This window comes from Nanorana parkeri, unplaced genomic scaffold, assembly GCF_000935625.1.
Source record: "Nanorana parkeri isolate BGI_ZX_2015 unplaced genomic scaffold, ASM93562v1 scaffold910, whole genome shotgun sequence".
Lineage (NCBI taxonomy): Eukaryota > Metazoa > Chordata > Amphibia > Anura > Dicroglossidae > Nanorana > Nanorana parkeri.
Window position 1 is genome coordinate 159,799 of NW_017307178.1, and position 21,318 is coordinate 181,116.

The following is a 21,318-nucleotide window of genomic DNA, read 5'->3' on the forward strand; positions in this document are numbered from 1 at the left end:
CATAAGGTTGACGATTACACTGATCGGGACGTTTATGGTCACGTGTTTGTACAAGCGTGACAACGCTCAACTTTTATCAATGATGCCCAGTCACATGACTGTCCCTGGGTGCAGAGTACAAGTATCCAGACATAATCATCTATCCCAAACTATGTATGATTACATGAGGACTGACTGTCACCCTGTCATTAAACTGATATTACACCTTCACTTTTCTTTTTCTGGTTATGAGGGACAGACTTACTTCAGCTGCCTTTTGTTTCCTCTTTGAAAGTTTTTATTTTCCTCCTTCTCTAGGTGTCCCCAAACTGCTACCCCCCTTCACATGTGCAGGTGTCTCCATTAGCTAGCTGCTGAGGAGACGCCCCTGTGCACACCCCCGCGGCTAGCTGTGCGCCCATAGACACAGGCAGCGTCCAACAAGCCACGCCCCTGCTCCCACAGTCACAGTTTGTCACCAGCACACTGAAGCGAATACATGCAAATTCATCTTTATTGAAGAGTACACATCATGTCACAAAGCTAGCGACGTTTCGGGGGCCGCTTAGGGTCCCTTCATCAGGCACAACATGATCATATCTTTGTGGCATGATGTGTACTCGTCAATAAAGATGAATCTGCACATATTGTCTTCGGTGTGCTGGTGACAATTTGTTTCTACAGAATTAGATATATAATCACAGTGCTGCCCAGTGGACGGGGGGGCAGAGAGACATGACTACATTTCTGGGCAGGATAATGCATACCATTCTATTGTACCTAAGAGTGACTTCATGAAGTATCTGCTTTCCCTCAGCCTCGGTCTTCTCCAGTAACCTCACAATGGTTAGCATGGCTTGCCGTGTGTATGTTTGTACAGTAAATACATTGGTTGTAAGTGAGGCGGGGGATGGGATGAGGATGATATATTGGCTCATTAAATTGTTTAGAAAGGTTGGCTCATTAAATTGTTTAGAAACAAGGAAATCTTGTAAAACGATGAAAGACATGGCTGACTTTATGACTATATGAGTTACTGCACCTGGGCTCAGCCTTCCAGGATGAAGTGGCGAGCTTTACACATGCGCCGTTGTGCCAGGAAGCTCGCTGTTGTTTCATTTTTTTCACTTAGTTCTATATAGAACACATGGAGCTCAACGGACCATTTAGGAAAGGAAGTAACCACATCCACAGCTCACCGCGTCTGCTGAAGGCTCAGCTGGATTGTATTTTTAAAGTGAATGTTTTTTTCATGGAACAATGCTTTGTTAAGGGGGTGGAATTCAGACAATATTAAGGCTGAAGTTTCATCTGCTTTAACTTTGCCGTTGGTGGTTCACCTCAGTGGCATCACAAGGGGGGGTGCGGCCCACACCGGGTGACACCAAAATGACTGATTCTCATTTTAGTGTTACCCCCTAAGTCGGGTACTGGGTTGTGGACCCAGAGCCCAACAAAAGCACGAGAAGGGAGGGCCCGGCTGCATACCTGATCCCACCTGTCTTTTTGCTGGCATTTATTTATGCCTGTTTCTCTATGTAATGCTGGCAGGTAGGAGCTGGACATAGCTTCCTGCAAACAGCAGACTGCCCTAGGTAACACCCTCATGAGTGAAAGAGGTGAAATCCAATGAATGAAACCTGTCAGCTATGTCCATACTGGGGAGATTCACCCTCACTATTGGTCCTGGTGACTTATCTCTGCTATAGAAGGTAATGGGAAATCCAGACATTGTGAGGTGTCACAGGAACTGGAGGTGAAATCCTCCAATGAGGACACCTGTTCTGCCAACTGCTACCTTAAGCTGGCCATACACCTATAGTTTATCTGCAGATTTTCTATGATCAGATGGAAAAGTGCAACAGATTCCTCCATCTACGATACACTGTGTGAATGGATGGAGGAATCTCCTGCTGGGCCAAGCTTCAGTATCTTGCTAGTCAGCCCCGCTGGCTCTCAAAATATCTGAACAATCTGATTGGATGCAGGTATTGTTCAGGTGTTTTGAGAGCCAGCAGGGCCGACTAGCAAGATACTGAAGCTTGGTCCAGCGGGAGATTCCTCCATCCATCCACACAGTTTAGTGTAGATGGAAGAATCTGTTGCACTTTTCCATCTGACCATAGAAAAGCTGCAGATAATTTATAGGTGTATGGCCAGCTTTAGAGGGGATATTTTCTGCTTTTGCACAGAAATCTTTTTACTTCTTGCTGTGTCTCTTGGAAAGAAGGTAAAGAAGGGAAATCTCCCCAATGAATATACAGACAGCACAAAAAAATCTGACAAAGGTCATAACTTCCATTACCTACTCTACCCAAAACTGAAAAGACAAAACAAGTTTTAGTTTATTGTACACTTCAAGGTGCTGATGTGTAAATCTTCCTCCCAGTGTAAACGAATGCCATTTGCACGGCATAACCACCACTAGATGGCGCTGAGGAGCACAGAACTATGCTCTGTGGTGCCATCTAATGGCGGAGATGCTGTGCAAACAGCATTCACCCAGCTTTACGATGGGGGGCGGGGGTTATATATCAGCCCCATATAAATCATCTCTAGATTGTAAGTTCGCATGGGCAGGGCCCTCCTTACCGTCTTGATTTGTATTGTAACTGTAGTGTCTTCCTTATATTGTAAAGCGCTGCGCAAACTGTTCTTTATAAATCGTGTATAATAATAATCTCCAAAAGGGAAACTCTAATGGATTTTCTGCACATTTACAGTTTGAGTTGTTTTTGTAAGTTGACCTGAAAGCTTGCTTATTGTAGTACTGCGGAAATATTATCAATTGGTAAAATATTGTAGCTTTCCTTTGACTAGAACCTATATTTTGTTTACTCACCAGTGTGCTTATATATATATATACATAAAAACAAGCGGGTACGTCTCACAATATTTACCGTCATTACAAATTGTGTTTCCATAGCAATATGTCTGGATGGGTGCAGCGAGCAAAACGGTTTCTGCAACAGCCCTGGAGAATGTTCGTAAGTAGCACTTGTTCTCCTGTATAAATGTCTGTCCTCTTTAGAAATCCTGGAAACTGGAGCAAGCTTGCCTGGGATTTTTTTTGCACGTATTGAGGAAAATGAATGGATTAGTTCATACTATTGTTGGCTATAGTTTTTTGTTGATTTATGGCGAACACAGAGATTGTATCTCAGGAAAATGAGTAATCCCTTTGTGATATGTTTGCATATAATACTGAGAACATTTTGCGTTTTGCTAAATCACATCCTGTCTTTTATTTTTTTAAATGTCCTATAATGTTCATGTGTGTATAGTGATGTCAGTACATATATACTCATTTTATGACTTTATACAGCTGTATGCTAAATGCCATGCTTGTGGAAAGGAATTGGAAAACAACCTTTATTATGCATGCCAGTCTTAGCTGTAGGTTTGAGTTTGGTTGCTTCTGGGTTATTGCATGTAATGAAATACTCTAATATGTGTTCTAACCTCTTGTTACACTGGGCAGTGATTAACATTGCTTTCTCTTCATATGCAGATGTCGCCCTGGCTGGCAAGGACGTTTCTGCAATGAGTGCATTCCCCACAATGGCTGTAGACATGGCACATGTCAGAATCCATGGCAATGCATATGTGATGAAGGCTGGGGTGGTCTTTTCTGTGACCAAGGTAAGTGTACATTTGGATTCTATGATCTACTTTAATAGTCAGTGTTAAAGTAGATCTGTGCCCACACTATGGACATTTCAATGCCTCCTTTGTGAATTACGAAGATTAATTTTTCCATAATGCCTATACCTACAGAGATGATTGAGAGTTTTCTCTAAATGACATTCACAGAGTTATTCACAAAAGGGTGAAGAGTTTGGAGAAGGCAGGAGAAGTGAACAATCTAGGACAACATATCTGAACTGGAAAGTGAGCTGAATTGGAGAATTTCTCCAAATCAGCTATTTTGGCCTAGAGTGTTCACTTCTCCTGCCTTCTCCAAACTCTTCCCCCTTTTGTGAATAGCCCTGTCAATGTCTGTTTAGAAAATGTAAATAATTGAATGTTCATAGTCTGGGCACGGGTTCATTTTGAGTTACCATTCCACTGATTTTTAAGTCTGGCTAGTAATACAGTTGTCTTGAGTAGGCAGAGGGTTAGAATCTCTGTTAGCTTTTTATTGCTTCTTGTGTTTCCTTTTGATACATAGGTTGAAAAAAGACACACTTTCTTCGAGTTTTGGGGATATTTCCCTGTTTTCTGATACCTCAAATCCAGGGCAAAAAATAGGGTGACCGGGCAGGAAGATGGACAGCAGTTTAATCTTTTCCAACATTCATTCACTGTGGTCTTTGTTCACTTCCTGGCCATCTGACCCCATTAGGGATGGAAGTGAGAGTAAATATCCCAATGGGGACAAAGACAGTAGTAAATCTTGACAGGTTGTAACCCTTTTCCACGCTATTCTGGACAAACAGAAACACATTTTGGCTGGGTTTAGGTTTAAATAAGATTCAGTAATTGGAGTTTAATATCAGTGATTTCTGCTGCTATAGTTAATAATCTGATGAAAGGGATTAGGAAGTATAAGATGATTAATTGTTTTACTAATTCATTTTATTTGCTACAGATTTAAACTACTGCACCCATCATAAACCCTGCAAAAATGGAGCCACATGCACGAACACAGGACAGGGCAGCTACACGTGTTCTTGTCGAGCTGGGTATACTGGGGTGAACTGTGAAGAGAAGATCAATGAATGTGATAGTAACCCCTGCAGGAATGGCGGCAGTTGCACAGTAAGAAATATATGTTTAAATCTCTTACAGAACTTGTGACCTTCTCATTGTAAACTGAAGGGCTGCGGTACGGGCCATTTACAATAGCCTGTTGAGCAGCTGAAGGCAGCCGTAGTGCTCAGCCGAGCTGAAACATATGCGTTTGGCTTGGCTGAGCCGAAGACACAGCCGAAGCGGGGAGAGAGGTCTGCCCACATATGCACACAAATAGTAAAAAAAAAAAAAATGTTGGGTCCCCCTCCCGATTTATACCAGACCCTTTAGGTCTGCTAGGAATGTTAGAAACCAGACCATTAATCCGAGCACTGGCCTGGCAGGGCAGGAAAGGAGTAAGGGAGGCGACAGGGAAAAAGTGGGCGCCCCCTTCCCTGCACCATACTAGGTCACAAAAATGAAATTTTGACAGGTGCCAGCCGAATGACAACTTCGCTGACTCCGCCCATTTGTTTTCATTCAGCCATTATACGCTAGCGAGCAGAATAAACGAGCCGCATGCTGCATGGCATCATTCGGCTATTCACTCACTGCTGTTTGGCCCTAATGAGAATAGGGGCGAACAGTAGTGAGTGAACTGCCGTACGCTCGCCTCAGCTGTTGGCCTCAGATGTTGGTTCGGCTGAGGCGAATGCGTTCTTGACTTCGGCTCAGCTGCACTGTTCGGCTGAACCGAAGGGAGCCGAACCCAGCTGATGTATGGCTGAAATCAACCGTACTCGGCTGAAGTAAATAGCCGAACATCGTTCGGCTCCCTTCACTTTGGGTCGGTTAATCACTCGGCTGCATTTGGCAACTTTGGCAGTGAATAACCCTCTGGATTTTAAGATTGTGTTATGAAGGTCCTGCACATGTAGGTCTGATAGTGAAGTTAGGTTGGCCGCTTGACACTGGTTCTCAGCAGCATGGACATACTGTCCTTGCTTTCTTCTTCCTTGTTTTTGTAGCATTACAGTGCTGACTTGCTTTAACTAGCTTCTCCCTTGCATCTGTTTGCACTATCAACATGTATATGCCTAACGCATGTTTACTGCTTTGGGGAACTGTTCTCTTTTGTTATTATACACTCTCAGCTATTCCACGCTGGTGTATGTTTTCATTTGTCTTGAAGACCAACTCCAGACAAAACTTTTTTTGTCTTTTAATAAAGTAAGGAAGAGGTAGAATCCATTTTTTTGTCTGTGTCCCTTATTGGGCAGATAACCTTTCACCTCATGGCCCCTGAGGCAGCGGTACCGAGACAAGCATAAATACACACATTTTTATAGATTAGGTAAGGGTTGGCACCCTTTTATATGGTTTTTATTGCTGTATGTATTTTCACAGGAAGTGAGGGGCGATCCCCTTAACATGGACACAGACAGCAATTAAAAAACAGAGGCCATAACCTTTCCACTGTTCATACAAAAGAAAAAAGTTGTCTGGAGCCGGGCTTTAATTCCTTTGTTAAAAACAGTTAAATATTTAAATTACTTTATTGGTATAAAATGAATAGTTATTAAACATCAAATACCTGATAATTATATTAAAGCTCTTTTCTGTATCCTTTTAGGACGTGGATAGTGGCTATGTCTGTGAATGCCCACAAGGATATTATGGAACCCACTGTGAACACAGTGTGCTAAATTGTGCAGATTCTCCATGTTTTAATGGTGGTACATGTAGAGAACGAGAGATGGGTGCCAGCTATGCCTGCCAATGTCCGCTTGGATATACAGGATCCAACTGTGAAAAGAAAGAGGACAAATGTACCAACAATCCTTGTCTAAATGGTGTGTATTTCAATTCATGATGTATTGATTTTCTTAGTAAACAACAGGATATTACCAAGGTTCTTTTCCTGGATAAAGTTTCCACCTTTTCTTCCGTTGTCTTTAAAACACACTAATAATCCTACACCAGCAATGCTTTTCTAGCTGAGTTGTTTGAGAACACTGAAGCAGCCCTAAAGACACACTGTCACCTTGGCCATGCAAGGTCTCTGCAAAGGGCCTCCCTTCCCCCATTCCTGACCTCCTTCTGCTCACCTACCTATACTCTCTCACCACTCCTTCCTCCTTCTCAGCTGTCACTTTGCTCTCTCTCGGTCATTTGACAGTGTTCAAGCCTAGCATCTGGCTGCCCAGCCCAAGCACTGTCAAAGGGCAGTAAGTCACATGCTCCTCCATACACAGAAGCACTGGCTACTGCATAGAAGTTGTCAGAAGCAGAGGCAGGGTTGTAATTCTCCATATAAATGAATAGAAAATTTAAGTGAGTACTCTGACTACTACAAGTACTGCAATCATGGTGGGAGAACAGGACAAGCACTGCTGTTGAGAGATTGTTTACATGAGTCTGAGAGAAATGGTCATTTTCACTGGTCATTCTACCCATAACCGTGTACTGACATCTCTACTGTTAGTTTAAGCTGACTTTAGTTTTTATGCATCTGTAAAATGACATCTTTTTTCTTCATCTAGTTCATTGCAGAAATGTTAATTATGGCAGTATGTAGTCACAGTAAAAAAAATCTACTACTTCAAAGTTAGTGCTGCAACATCCCCGAATATTGTGCGTATGTTTCAGTATTTCCAGACTGTAGGTGTTATGTGCAAAGAAAAGGTGAAAGCAAAAAACCTGCACTGGTACACATATTATTTGGCTTCTAATTCTGTTTTCTAGTTACATGAATTAAAGCCAAAATGTTTTTCCCCTTTTGGACAGAATAGGGAATGGCTCAAACCCATGTCAGGTTTTTTTGTTTTTTTTGCCATCTGTGTTACAAGATTTCACTTCCTGTCCTTTAGAAAAAGCAGAGAAGTTAGAAGGAAGTCTCTGTAAAGTGAGGAAAATCCCCGATTAGACTATTGTCACCTGAACTAGACTTCCCAGGCGAAGATTTCCCCTCATCTCCTGCTCCAATGACAACTTACATTTTTTTGGCTTTTCCCTTCCTTTTAGTCACAGTGACTATGGTCATTAGAAAAAAAATAGACAGTGAAACTACCTATACAGATACACAGAGAATTATGTTGTAGCTCTCGATACTTTAATTAAGTAGTTCTCCATATTGTAAAATAATCAATATTTTATACTTGTTTTCTAACAGGTGGTCAGTGTTATGTGTTGGGTTACACTCAGCTGTGTCGCTGTCCTGCTGGATACCGAGGCCCAACGTGTGCTATTAACGTAAATGACTGTGCAAAGAATCCATGCTCCAATGGAGGTACCTGCTATGGCTTGCTTGGTGACTATGGCTGCATTTGTTCCCCTGGATTCACTGGGAAGAACTGTGATGTGAAATCCACAGACGAATGTGCTGCGAACCCTTGTAAAAACGGGGGCTCATGCCATGTTGTGCCTTATGATAAAACCATTGCTTGCGTCTGTCCTTTCGGGTTCATGGGAAGCCACTGCGAATTCCCGGCTCGAGAATTTCCATGGGTTGCCGTGTTCATGGGTGCTGGTATGGTGGGACTCCTCGTCTTATTGTGTATGATCTTCATCGTTGTGAGACATTTCCGTCAGCAGCCAAAGCAGGACACAAAGACAATGAACAATTTATCAGATTTCCAAAAAGACAACCTGATATCAGCCTCGCAGTTAAAGAATATAAACAAAAAGAAGGACCTGGAAGTGGATTTTAGTCTGGATAAATCAAATTACAAGCTAAAAAACCATACATTAGACTGTAACATAACCAATGGACTCATTGGTGTCAGCAATGGAATTTCAAAAGGAGACAAGTATCACAATAGTGATAAATGTTTAGAAGAAGAGAAATACCCTCTTCGTTTACACAGGTAAGGCAGAACAAAACATGAACCAGACTTTTGTAGTCTATGCTGAATTTACATATAGCCACAAGTAAGAATCAATAAAATGGGTCTTAGTATCAAAATGTTTGTGATAATAACCATCTGTACTGTGCTTTATAGCAACCGGTAATCTAACTTTCCAACTGTCATGTGCCCAGCGCAGCTTTGACGCGATTCAGCGATGATAGTGAAATTATTTATGTCCTAATATATTTATTTTCATAAATAACTGCATGTCCCTTTCACGTTTATTTTTTGTAATATTCATTAGTAACTTGTAAAACCAATAATAGAATATAGAAATATCAAATGCTTATTGAAGATTAAATATTTTACACTGCTACAAAAATGTGTTCTCTGGATCTCCTGTATCTCCTTTTGGGTACAGGCATTTCCCTTCTGTTCAGAGAAGAATGTTCATGACTTTGTAGTCTCTGTCATCTGAGTGGAATATGCAGACTCTTATCCTAAGTATATATCATAGTACAGCCCGCGCCCTCAAGATGTCAGTTTTCCTAAATGTTAACCTCTCAGTTCCTATGAAATGTGTGAGCTAATAACACATGTTCTCAGGTGCCTATGTTGTTTCTTCAGATCAATTTCATGCCTAGGGTGGACTCAAGCTGTATACAGGACCCTTCTATTCAAGTTGTCTCTAAGCCCCAGGACCTCCTGGCACTTTACCCCCTGGAGGATGAGGGCATATTGCTGATTTTAACAGAAGTTGAAGCCTTGTATACTGCAAGGGACGTGGGATCCAGGGTCCTCCCTAGGCACACATGAAATGATTTAAAGATAGTGTGTGATGCCCACAATCATATCTGTTTTACACTCAAGCTTATACACTGCCGGCTTGTTTATAAAGGAGGGAGCTCCAGCGCTGCCAATCCTTATCATTGAAAAAAGTATGCAGCCAGTAAAGTCTCCTAACCTGCATATTAGTTTCAGGAAAATTACCCCCTGAGCAGCAGAACATAAATCAGGATGACAGCGCTAGAATTTGCACCTGCAAAAACAAGTTAATGATGACCACTCACATATTGCTATCCTGACAGGTTCCCTTTGAACAGTAACTTTTTTATTACGTTACCATAAGCTGAGAATCTTTTGAAGCATTAACAGCCTGTTCTGATGATAATGATGATATGCCAAAATGATGTTAAATCTGCATTAATGGATATAGATGTGTTGTAGATCCTTCCAAATATGTAGCAAAGAAGGAACTTTGAACTACCACCCTTGTTTGCTCATGAGCTTTTTTCTTTTCCTCCTCAGTGAAAAGCCAGAGTGTAGAATATCAACGATATGTTCGCCAAGGGATTCAATGTACCAGTCAATTTATGTGATAGCAGATGAACTGAACGAATGTGTGATAGCTACAGAGGTAAGGACATCGCTGCCCAACACCACTCCGCGGATAGTGTTTCTAGTGAAGCTGATACTCCTCCAGAGATGAATCACCTAGATAGCACAGGAGTTTCTTAAAGGAAATGTTCAGTGTGCACAGATGTTTCTTTTTTGTAATGGGTACAACTAAAAAATATAATTTGAAAAGTATTTTCTTTTAGTCAAGGGTGTATGAAATATTCTGTGTATTATTATGTCGTTTTACCATCAGCAAGGCAGCCAGTAGTCTCCTTTTCACCTATGAAGTATTGTATCATTCTCACCTATGCCAAAATACGTTTCTTGTTTACAGAACTCAAGGAGTCATCCATTATTAGATTTCACAGACAAACGGAGCCCCACAGCAAGCTCTGACTTTAGATAACTAGTGGGGTTCTCGGAATCCTATGCTATGTATTAAATGTTTATTTGTAAAACAATGATTCGTAGATATATGATTGATTGATATGATTGTGTATATGTAGTAAAAACTATATTGATCAGTTAAAAATTTGTAAAGCTATAGAAAGTTTGACCAAAAACCAATATAATTTCTATCTACATAAACTTTACACAGAGACAAATTTGGAGACCATTGACCTGACCTCCCATTGTGAAATGAGAGTTACCAGGCTTACTGATTCTTATGGGTTAAATGCTCTGAGCCCCTAACAAGCATGCAGCTGAGAAGTTCAGACTTTGCTCTGATCTCGCCTGCAGCAAAACACAGGTCCTCTTTATAGAGTCAGTTTGCATGAGAGGCAAACCATTCTCTATCCAGTACAGAAATGAAAAAAAACTGCAACCTTAGTGACACTAGAATGTATATGTGTTGTTAAAGGAAATCTCATGTGTCCAATATGGGTCACAGTTTCCCATTTTAGGTGTTGTACAATACACTTCTATAAACATAAACTACAGATATTGAAGTGACTACCTGTCATCTTATTCATTCAGGGAAAAGTGACAAGGTCTCCTTTGGGCTGATACCGACTCGGTTATTCTAACCTTCACAGAGCTCCCCTGCCTCTTCTTCCTCCTTTTGCAGTTGCCATAAAATACATGGTGGTCTATTCACAAAGCTGCCGAGGGCAGCCGAGTGAATGACCGATCTGAAGTGAAGCTAATTTCAGCCGTACATCGGCTCAAATCAGCCGTACATCGGCTTGCTTCGTGTGGCTTCGGGTCGGCCGAACATGCTCAGCATGTTCGGCTGACCCGAAGTACAGAAGGACCAATGCTCTATGCTGTCACTTTGCCCCGAATGGGCAAGGTAGCCAGGTCCTTTGAAAGCACAATATGGGTAAACATCATATTGTGCTAAGGAATTGAAAAGGCCCTGATTCCATGACGCCCTTTATTTGAAATTCATGTTAGTGGCAGACATCCATATATGACTTAGGGATTGTTCACACCAAATGCAGGCCAGATCTGCATGAGTTTCTGCACACATAGTGCATTGTGTTATTTTTGATGCGTTCTGGGCCATATTTTTTTTTTAGTTTAGTTTAAAATGGGCTTTTGGTGCGTTCCAGGGCATTTGCATGCGTTTTTGATGTGTTTGCGAGCGTTCCAGAGCAGGGAACATAGGGCTTTCTGCAGTTTTTTTACATGCTCTGGAACTGAACGCTGCAGTGTGAACTAGAGCACAAAATACCTTTGGAATATATTGGACGCAGTTTTAATCCATTCTGTAACTGCTCTGCTCCTGGAACGCTTTTGGTGTGAACTAGCCCTGATAGGAAGCAGTTCCATTGTAGCAGAGATTAGTTGTCATTGCAGCATTGTATATATATATATATTCTGAATCCTTCATTTATGCTGGGTTTTTTCTTTCTTTTCTAGGTGTAAACATTAAGTTTAACATTCAGAAATGCAGCTGTCACATTCTCTCAAAGGCCACAGAATGGGGACATGCCGTGTAGCCATGTTTACAATTCAGTAATTCAGGACTGGAGGTGATTCTGATCACATATGTGCAACGTGCTGCTTTCAGAAAACTGAATAATCTGAGCTCAACGGAACAGACTGTGAATTTGCAGGAGACGCAAAAGACTTTCCTCCTGGGCTCTTGACGTTTAGGAACTCAGTCAACAGAATGTAACAAACTGGATTATACAAACATTTAAATAGACATTCTATCATTTCAAGATGGTTTCTTAAAGTGTCCTTTTAAGGCTTCACGTTCCTTGTTCTAAAATGTTGCATGAAAAGTTGCTGACAGCAATGGATGTTGGTAATCCGTACCATAGAACATGTCCTGAAGAAAGTGAATGGAATTAGTTTGCTATGCAGAATGCTATCAAGGTTGTTCTCCTGCTGTGTTTAGAAGTGCCTAAAGAATGTCCCAAGAGTCCACGTTGTGCTGGATGAAGTTCACCGCTTTCCCATGTAATACCTGAACAGTATTAAGCGAAGAGGTTTATTTGGAAATTTCGACCATGCTAAAGAGGTTTTGGGACATGCTCGTGGAAAGTGCTGTGTGGACATTTCTGTTAATCCTGTTAGTAAATAATGCACACAGGTCGGTAGCCTGTTCCAGTCTTTAGCCAGCAAAGTGTAGTCAAAGCTTTACATTGCATGACAAGTCAATGAAGCTGGCCACTTTTTAATAATTCCTTTTGCACTACTGAGAATTGTGATTTAGTACTTTATTTTCTTTTTAACTCAAGAACACTATCAGTTTGGTGACAGGCCTGTTTTCCACAGCCTTAATGTTGTGAAACTGCATCAAATGCCCTTATTAACATATAGAAATCTACGTTCATTCCAATCAAGTGCATTATTTTTATTTAATTTATATACCATGACTGTTATTGCCATAACATGAACTCTCCAGTCACTTCACTCTAGCTCTGTCCAAACATTCAAAATGTCGCCCACCGAAATCTGCTGTTGTATCAGTGTCTTTTTTTTTTTTCCAGTATAAGGATTATACATACGAGAAAACTGTCAGTCTAAAGGGCTAGCAAGTTTCTTTATTCTATTGTGCGATCCCATCAGATTTTGTTTAAGCAATAATGTTGATATCTGTGATTTGTTATAACCAAAACGAATATTTGGAGGGAAGCCGGACTAGAAAATGACCAACAGCTATATTGGTTTTTCATTTAAATACACACTGATACACTACTGAGCTAGATCCATAATGTCTCCATTCTTTCCTTTCTGGAAGTCCAACCATAGCTGTAATGGTTGGCTCACCTGAATACGAGACTAGAATTCAATAATAGATGTGTTGGCTGCAGCTTGCTATCGGTTTTTTTTTTGTTTGTTTTGTTTTGTTTTTTTAACTAGCATTTCAATAATTTAAAGATGAATCAAGAGCACTGAACTTTTTACATTTTATAGCATTGTTTTGTATATAATGTATATTTATAATCAAAACAAATGTAAATATGTTTATTTCTTATGTCATGTTTTCATGTGTTAGCAACAAAGTTTCAGTTATATTTTTGTTATTATTTTTTTTGAAGAAATGAAAAACATCTTAAATCTAAGTTGCTTCGTGTGTATTCTTGATTTTTTTTTTAAATGTCTGAGTTATTAAGAAGCGCCTTCTTTAGAAGTTTTTTTTTTGTTTGTGTGTTTTGATCAGTGTAAAGCTGTTCCTGCATACCAGTAATTACGCTCGGAGTGCACTTGTTGCATGTACACTTGATAAATTTAGGCAATAAAAAATAGCACGTTAGGGGGAAAAAACAGTTTCTGCTTTCCTGTTGCTTTTCCTGTGGCCTTTGTCAAAAACAGGCAAATAGGAAGCAAAAATGCATTCCCACTAATTCTTCTGTAGACGTTTACAGGAAAGAATTGTATATCCATTTACTACAAATGAATTTGCATCCTGAATGATGTTTGCAGTGATCTGCCTCAGACATCAAGAACAATTCTGGTTCCTTAAGTTTAGATACATGCAGAGTTTATAGCTTTCTCCTGTGTGAACGGATGTTGTCTAGGGGATGACTTTAGATTTTCACTAGAGCCCCCCAAACTCCAACAACAGAACCTTTTCCAGTAACAAAGCTCATCTAGTTTTTTAAAGAAAAATATATACACAATGGGGCTGATTTACTAAAATAGCAAAGCACGTTCACTTTGCAGGGGAATTTTCATTTAGCTTAGTGGATGTGGTGAAAATTCACTTTGCAAATAATGTTCAATCACGTGCAAATAAAATGGAAAAGCGCACCTTTAGTGCAAAGAAAATGGAAAAGACCAGAAGTACCTAAATAGTTAATATTCAGCACCATACAAAACTTTTTTGCTACAAAGTAAAAAAAAGTTTTTTTTTTTAAAGGATTCCCTCAGGCTAGCTTGTAGTATAATCCACGACCCAAAGAATATATTGGTGCGCTCTAGCGGATTTGACCACAACCTCTATTAGGTCCATTGCAATTTAATTCAAAGGTACCTCGATCACAGGCAATGTAACGGTTGGCTGCAGTAGTGGGGCATAGGAGTTGACACTGCTGGCAATACCATTGTGTCTTGGCCAAACTAATTGCTCAGTAATATGTTCTTTAGTCTTTGCATAACTCAAGTGAACTGTTGAGTACGTTTTCTTTGTTCCTGGCAAAGTTCAAAAGTGTCCTCCCATAGGATTTAGACACAATTAGATACTCCACAAACTCACCAGGTCCTCTTGTAATGTTACACTATCTTGGTTTGTTTCTAATGGACGATTTCCTGAGAAACGGTAATATACAGGGGTACAAGTACTCCTAATAACGAGATGACTCAGGGATCTATACACACACACACACACACACACAATAGGTTGGACTTGATGGACATGTGTCTTTATTCAACCTCAAATACTATGTAACTACGGATTTTGTCAACCTAATACAACTCCTCGTTTGCAGCGATATGAGGAAACATTTTCAGAACATGGTTCACCATGCGTTACCTTCACATTTGCTTGTGCTTTTAGAAGTGGAATCTCTTACTTGTCTGGCTCCAAAGTTGTCCCAGGAAACCTCTAAAATGAAAAGTGCTATCTGCAGTCATCCCTACAACCTTTACACCAGAGTTATTCTCAGAAAGATCAGGCTCACATACAGTATTTTACTTCCTCTTACACATGTTCCGAAATAGGGGAAAGTCTCTCCCCAAAATGTTATTCATCAGTAGTGGGAATAGATCCATTTCATGACAGGCAGTCCCAATGCCTGTCTCAAAGGCTACAAGAGTAGTAGGATACTGTCACACTCACCTGCTCCCCACTACAGAGCCAGGTCTCTGTTCCATTGCCCCGGCGTCAGCTTCTGGTGTCACACCAATTGGAGCCCAGCCATCTTCTTAAAGGGCTATCGCATGTCTTGCTCAGCATTCGAGTAACACATCCCTGCGCTGGCTGCCGTGTCTGCTTGTCTCCCAGTATTTGTCTGAAATGGTCTCTCACTCCTGTGAACACCTGTGTACCTCTGTGTCCGCAGTGTCTCCTGCTCTTCTGACTGCCCCTAGTGAGCTTCCAGTGCTCCAGCACCCGTACACCCCTGTGTTCCCCTTCCAGTGGCCCTGTGATCCCAGTGCTCCCAGAGATTTTTCACTTGTGTTCCTGTGCTCCCAGTGACTCTCACTTGTGTTCTGGTGATCACAACACCCAGTGCTCACAGTTTCTATCACTTATTTTCCTGTGATCCCAGCACCCCAGTGACTGCTCCTGTTTTGTAGCTGCTTGTTCAGATGAGTCAGAGGGCCGCAACCTAGGAGTGGTCTTGCAGCAAAGCTCATCCTCCCTTGTGGGGTGCTCTGGCCAAACCCAGGTGGCTTTGTGGACTCTGCTAGACTCCTCAGACCTTGTTAGAACTCTCACCTCCAGTAAATATGCAGGCACTTAGAGCCCTGTTCCTTGTGAGTCCTTGGAGTATCCTGCCTTGACGTATTAGTAGTGTTACATCAGACTTAGCTGTCTCCGCCTCCACGAGTATATTTACCACATATAGGTAAGTCTGTATCGGATCAATAAACTGGACAAGCAAAGAAAGACATCTAACTGCCAGTGTCACATACCAGAGGACAGATGGCAGCCATATGTCCTTATTCATTACACTGCAAACATTGTATTTTTCCTGGGTTCTGCTTGCGCTTCCCAGCACTGTCAGGCCGGTTTTGGCCTCCTAACTTCCCAGCATCAGTCCTTTTGGGGTTCTCATTTTCTTGGGGAAAAGTCTGTATCTGTAGCTGTATTTTGTCACACAGCAGAGAGCGTACTGTCTCTTTAAATATTGCTACACAAAAGTTTTCACCCCTTGAAACTCCAACGGTACTCCAAAAGGATTCCTGGTCCTTCACAGCTACTGACAGGAGCCTACAAACACAATTCTCTTTTTTAAACAGGCACCTGGCCTCCTGGTCGGGTGTAAACCTAGCAAGCAATGGTGGCCAGGGAATTATCCTCCCCCTCCTTATCCACACGCCAGAACCCTCATGGATATAAATCCTTATGAAGCACCCTGCTTGCCAAAGCCATCTATACACATTTTAAATCGAGCCCTGGAGAAGAGGGTCCCTATGTTGTGGCCTTGCTTGAGCTCTGGGCACTTCTAAACCTAGTTAAAAAAAAGCAAAGCTGGGAAATATCACATTTAATGACAATTCAAGCAAATAGACACAAGGGACTTTTCTTACAGAGTAGCGTCCAAGATAAACTCGTTCATTACATCTTACTGGCATTTCAGTAACTGCTTTGGCTTAAGGGTCATGCTGGACCTGATACAAGAAGTAAGGAGTAAGTTTATCTTGGATGCTACCCATGTAGGTTGATGTGTTCAAAGTGACAAAACAGAGTGAAACCTCTGCCTATTGAAATTACTTAGTGCTATACAAGCTGGGGGGAAAATGACGTTAAAAATTCAATTTTTCTACCAGCACAAAACTCATACAATGTAAAATCTCAATGCAAATTATCTTAAAATGTTCACAAAACTATTATATCATCCCTTTAACAATGATTGAAAAGGCAATATAAATCGAACCAACTCCAATTCCCAAAATAAACAAATAAAAATGATCATGTAAATATGAAACTTCTTTTCTTCCCTGTTTGTAGGTATGCTTTAGATCCTCTGAAGTACAAACACTCTGCATTAATTGCACACAAAACATTCACAGGCAGAGCATGCAAAATTATAGTACAGACACTGCACATACAGTCAGAGCACACACAGGGCACACTCAGGGCACACACTACCTAAAAAAAAAAAGCAAGCGGAGCATGCACTGCCTGAAAGCACCCACAGCATACATTTGCCCAGTGATCAGCTTTAAATTATTGCTTGGCCATGCAGAAGATATTCTCCATGATTGTGAACTCCATTTTGCACCCTAGCACACAGCTTTGTGACTCTGGTGCAGCCAAAAAGATATATTGTCACTCCTAATCTTTCCAAAGTCTCTCTAAAAGTATTGTTTGTTCTAAAATAGAATCAAACACTACTTAACAAGAGCCTGGCTTTTCCTTTTAACATGTTTCACATTCTGGACCCTCTCAGCCCCTTTGGCTGAGAGTGCTGGGTGCCAATGTTGCCATGCTACGTCGTGGCATTGAAATGCACTGCCACAGCCCCTATAAGCCTGAATGGTGCCATAGGGGAGTCTTGATATATGGCTCACTAAGAAGCCATTTCAAATTAGTGGATTAAGGAACAGGTACACTTTGCTATTTCAATATAATTTGCATTGAGACACAACTATTGTGTGATGTTGCGTGTTTGTGCAGAGATTTGTGGGGTGCTCAGGTCAGGGCTGAATTTACTCTCTCTACTGCCCCCCCCAAGGGAGAAGGTCAATCAGATGGTGAGGATGGCAGGGTTGGTTTTTCCTTATTTTTGTTTACTTTATTATCACTTTTATTTTATTTTTTACTTCTCTACATTTGTATTTATCTTATTATCTTTACTTTTTTTAAAATATTTGTTCATTTTATTATTTTTTACTTCTTTATCACTTTTTTTATTTACCTGTCACCTCTAATATATGAGTTAGAGCACAAAACTGTGCTGAAATTCTTGTGACAGCTGAGATGGGAAGGCTGCAAGTCCAGTTCTCCCATCTCAGTGTTTACACAGAGCAAAGTGGAGAATAGACGTTCTCCAATTTGCTCTCCATCCTGAACTCCCTTGCCATGGTCGGGGATCCCCCAGAACAGCGGAGGACCCCGAAAACCATGGCGGGGAGGGAGGGGGCCAGCAGAGAAAGAGGCAGCCGGAGGTGGGAGCAGACCATGAAGGGAGGGCGGGGGGAACAGACCTGCAGGCTTTTTACAAGTGATCTTGGTGGCATCACCTAGATCACTTGTAAAAATTGGGTGGTGGCCTCCCCGCTGTACGTTTAGCCCTGCTTGCCCGAAGCAGGGCTAAATGTAGTAAAAAATACCCGCCTGGCGGCTGTGCTGCCCCTCTACTCCATGCTGCCCCGAGGCCAGGCATGGTGGCCTTGTGGGAAGCCCGGCCCTAGCTCAGGTGCAGATTTGTTTACAAAGAAATGCTACGCATTAATTATAAATATTTGTTTTAAATTTAAAGGTAAAGGTATAAAAAGTATATATATTATAGGTAAAGGTTTAATGGTTTTTCAGAGTGAATATTTTATGAAAGCAGTGTTAATTTTTCCTATGACATTCACATTTGTACAAGATTGCTTTTCCATACAGTAAATAAATGATTTTCTAGATTAGCCACTAGAAGGAGCTCTCAGAGGTTCAGTTCAGTTTCTCGTTCTCTGTTGGTAAAGAATATCAGCCACTTATGAGCAGTGCATTGTTTTCAAAGAGCTGCCTAACTCATAGACTTGCTTTGGGTAGCACTGCAAAGCTTGCACATGCAAGGAGTAAATACAGTATGGCTGCCACTTTACATATATAATTACACATTATAGATTTAAATAATGTGTTTTAAAACATGATCTCATATTGATGGGACTATTAGCTGACCATACATTACCTTAAATGATGGATTGCCTGTGAAGCCAATACATTTTTTTCTGTCGCAGATTTGTATCTGACATCTCTATTTCGCCCATACCAGAAATGAGCTTGCTATCTCAATCATGTCCTTGGTTAGCACGTGCAAATGAAAATAGAAGAACACTTGAGTGCTAAAATGAATTGCCCCCCCCTCCCTTCACACACCCACTCATCCACCAAATCTTCACCCCATGAAGCAAATTATTTAGAAAAAGCCATTGACAAAAAGCTGAGCAGATGCTCATGGCTTGCCACTCTCTTCCCAATGTGAAATAAACCTAACAGATGCCTCCTTCTTAATTGAACACATGGATTACATACACACAGTTCTGCTACAGAAAAAAATGTTGCAGGAAATCCACACAAATAATATCCTTGCTAATGTAAAAACAGGAAGCATGAAAATCACCATTGTAATTATATGTGGTTACAATGCAGAATATAAAACAGAATACATGTATGATTTTTGCAGTATCTATATATTATGTACATATTGTATTACATTTAGGTGACATTATTGTTCAAACATAATGAAAATAGACACTAAAATATTTTACATAGACGAAAATGCATCTTTTACATGAGATAAATCAGGCAAATGCCAGCTACAACAGTGGGCAAAACATGTCCAGGTTCTAATGCAAGGTATTGCATCTTAATAAGGAGCAATTACTCATAGTGACCAATAAGAATTCACTCTTCTTAAATCACACCAGAACAAGATAACATTTGGTTGCTATGGGCATTGTTCTTTTAATTAGCACTTTGCTCTTTGCACTACTTTATTGAATTAGCCCGATGATCGCAGAAGAAATAGCAAATGATTCCGCAAATCTCAAGCTTCATGCAAATGGTAGAATAGCAGGAGGTTAGCATATTGGATGCCATACTGAAGACCCATCATCTATGCATGCATAAAATGAATATTATTAAAGTCACTGGAGACATTCTCTCACAAATATGGTAAACACATTCATGTATTCTTGATTACGAAAAAGTAAAACTATAGTCTTTGTGTTTGTTTCATAAATACATGTAAAAGTGTTTTATTATATTGTTTCCATGTACATATTGTAATTCGTTATGTATGTTGTCTAAACCATATTTGCTCATTACATAGGCATCCTCTGCTTCCTACTGTGTACACCTACAAAGGTGTTGTACATTACAGTACCTGTCCTCGTTAGATATGAGATCAGAGTTGTTGAATCCATTTCTTTTTAGTTGGATCAAACAGTGATCTCACGTCTGTAGGTGGCCACAGATATTGCTGGCCAGCCTCTGTCAGACAAAAGGATCATTTGGCCAAACAGACTAGCTGTGATACTAGCAGAGTACTCTTTATCTTCCCTCTCTTCCCTCCTTCCCCTCTCTACTGGCATAAAATAAATATAGCAATATATAGGGAGCTGCAGGAAGTTTGGGTTCTTCTTCCTTTCTCAGTGGTGACCTACGCTGTACCGGACAACCTCACCAACACACCAATAAATAAAAAAAAATGGGCTTTATTTAGGCAGGAATAACCCCTGCAAGGGAAGTGCTGGTAAAACAGTTTAAAATAACACAGGGTGAATCTGCTAACACAGGAACAAAGATAGGGTCTATGGCTCTTGTTCACTTATATGCCCTGTGAAAAGCCTTGCAAAAATAAAAAGCACTAGACGGATGAGAGTGGAACGACCCGGCTAACCACTATCTAAACCCCTGGCCAGTGGAAGATCAAATATAAAGTTTGCTGGTGAAGGGGCCCTTAAACTCTTATTGGAGATCTCACCCTCAAAGTGATTTACAAGGTATTGAGAGAATGCTCCCAAAGTGTCCCGGGCAGATTCACATCAAAGTTCCTAAGACAGCAATACAAATAAAGGTGGCCAAAAGGCCTCCCACCACTGATGCTGTGAGATGTCCTCCAGTTAGTAGTTCATCCCCTGATGGCCACTTCAGTAGACTGGATGGAGATGGATAGAAGTAGGCTGCAATGTTCCTGGTAGCGGAATGGCAGAAGATAAAAGATGTAGAGCACGCCATCTCTCTGGCTAATCTTTGCCCTGCTGGCACATCTTTTAGGGGGTCAGATGAGAAGCAGCTCACAATGACCTGGACCTCTCCTCTCTAAACTGCACCTTTTCCTTGATGGCCTCGTGGCTCCCGCTGTTCTGCTTCTTTTGGCTTCTTGATAGCTAAGTCCCTATCAGGCTGGCAGCCTGCATATTACTCTCCTGCCAGATTACCCAACTGTCCTCAGCTCCTAGCTTGTGTCCCGGAGTTCTCTGATTTCCCTGTCCTTGCACAGCTGTACCGTTGCCCTCTCTCTTTTCCCTGGGCTGTCCTTCTGCCCAGCCCAATCTGATTTCCTCTCCATCCCTACCTCAGTCTGGTGAGTTAGGGGGTGAGGCTATCTTCTGGATGCAGAAGAGGCCATTCCCAATG

The 21,318-nt window shown here is 41.1% G+C and overlaps 1 protein-coding gene across 1 annotated transcript in view; it reads left to right on the forward strand.

Moving 5' to 3' along the window:
• Nucleotides 1-12,042, forward strand: part of DLL4 (delta like canonical Notch ligand 4) — a 22,752-nt gene extending 10,710 nt beyond the window's left edge. Inside the window, exons 5-11 of the mRNA XM_018566047.1 lie at nucleotides 2,906-2,966; nucleotides 3,491-3,621; nucleotides 4,571-4,740; nucleotides 6,287-6,506; nucleotides 7,826-8,519; nucleotides 9,810-9,918; nucleotides 11,766-12,042. Of these exons, the coding sequence (XP_018421549.1) occupies nucleotides 2,906-2,966; nucleotides 3,491-3,621; nucleotides 4,571-4,740; nucleotides 6,287-6,506; nucleotides 7,826-8,519; nucleotides 9,810-9,918; nucleotides 11,766-11,771 (1,391 nt within the window). The 3' untranslated portion in view covers nucleotides 11,772-12,042. The remainder of the gene's footprint in view (nucleotides 1-2,905; nucleotides 2,967-3,490; nucleotides 3,622-4,570; nucleotides 4,741-6,286; nucleotides 6,507-7,825; nucleotides 8,520-9,809; nucleotides 9,919-11,765) is intronic.
• Nucleotides 12,043-21,318: the final 9,276 nt, after the last annotated feature.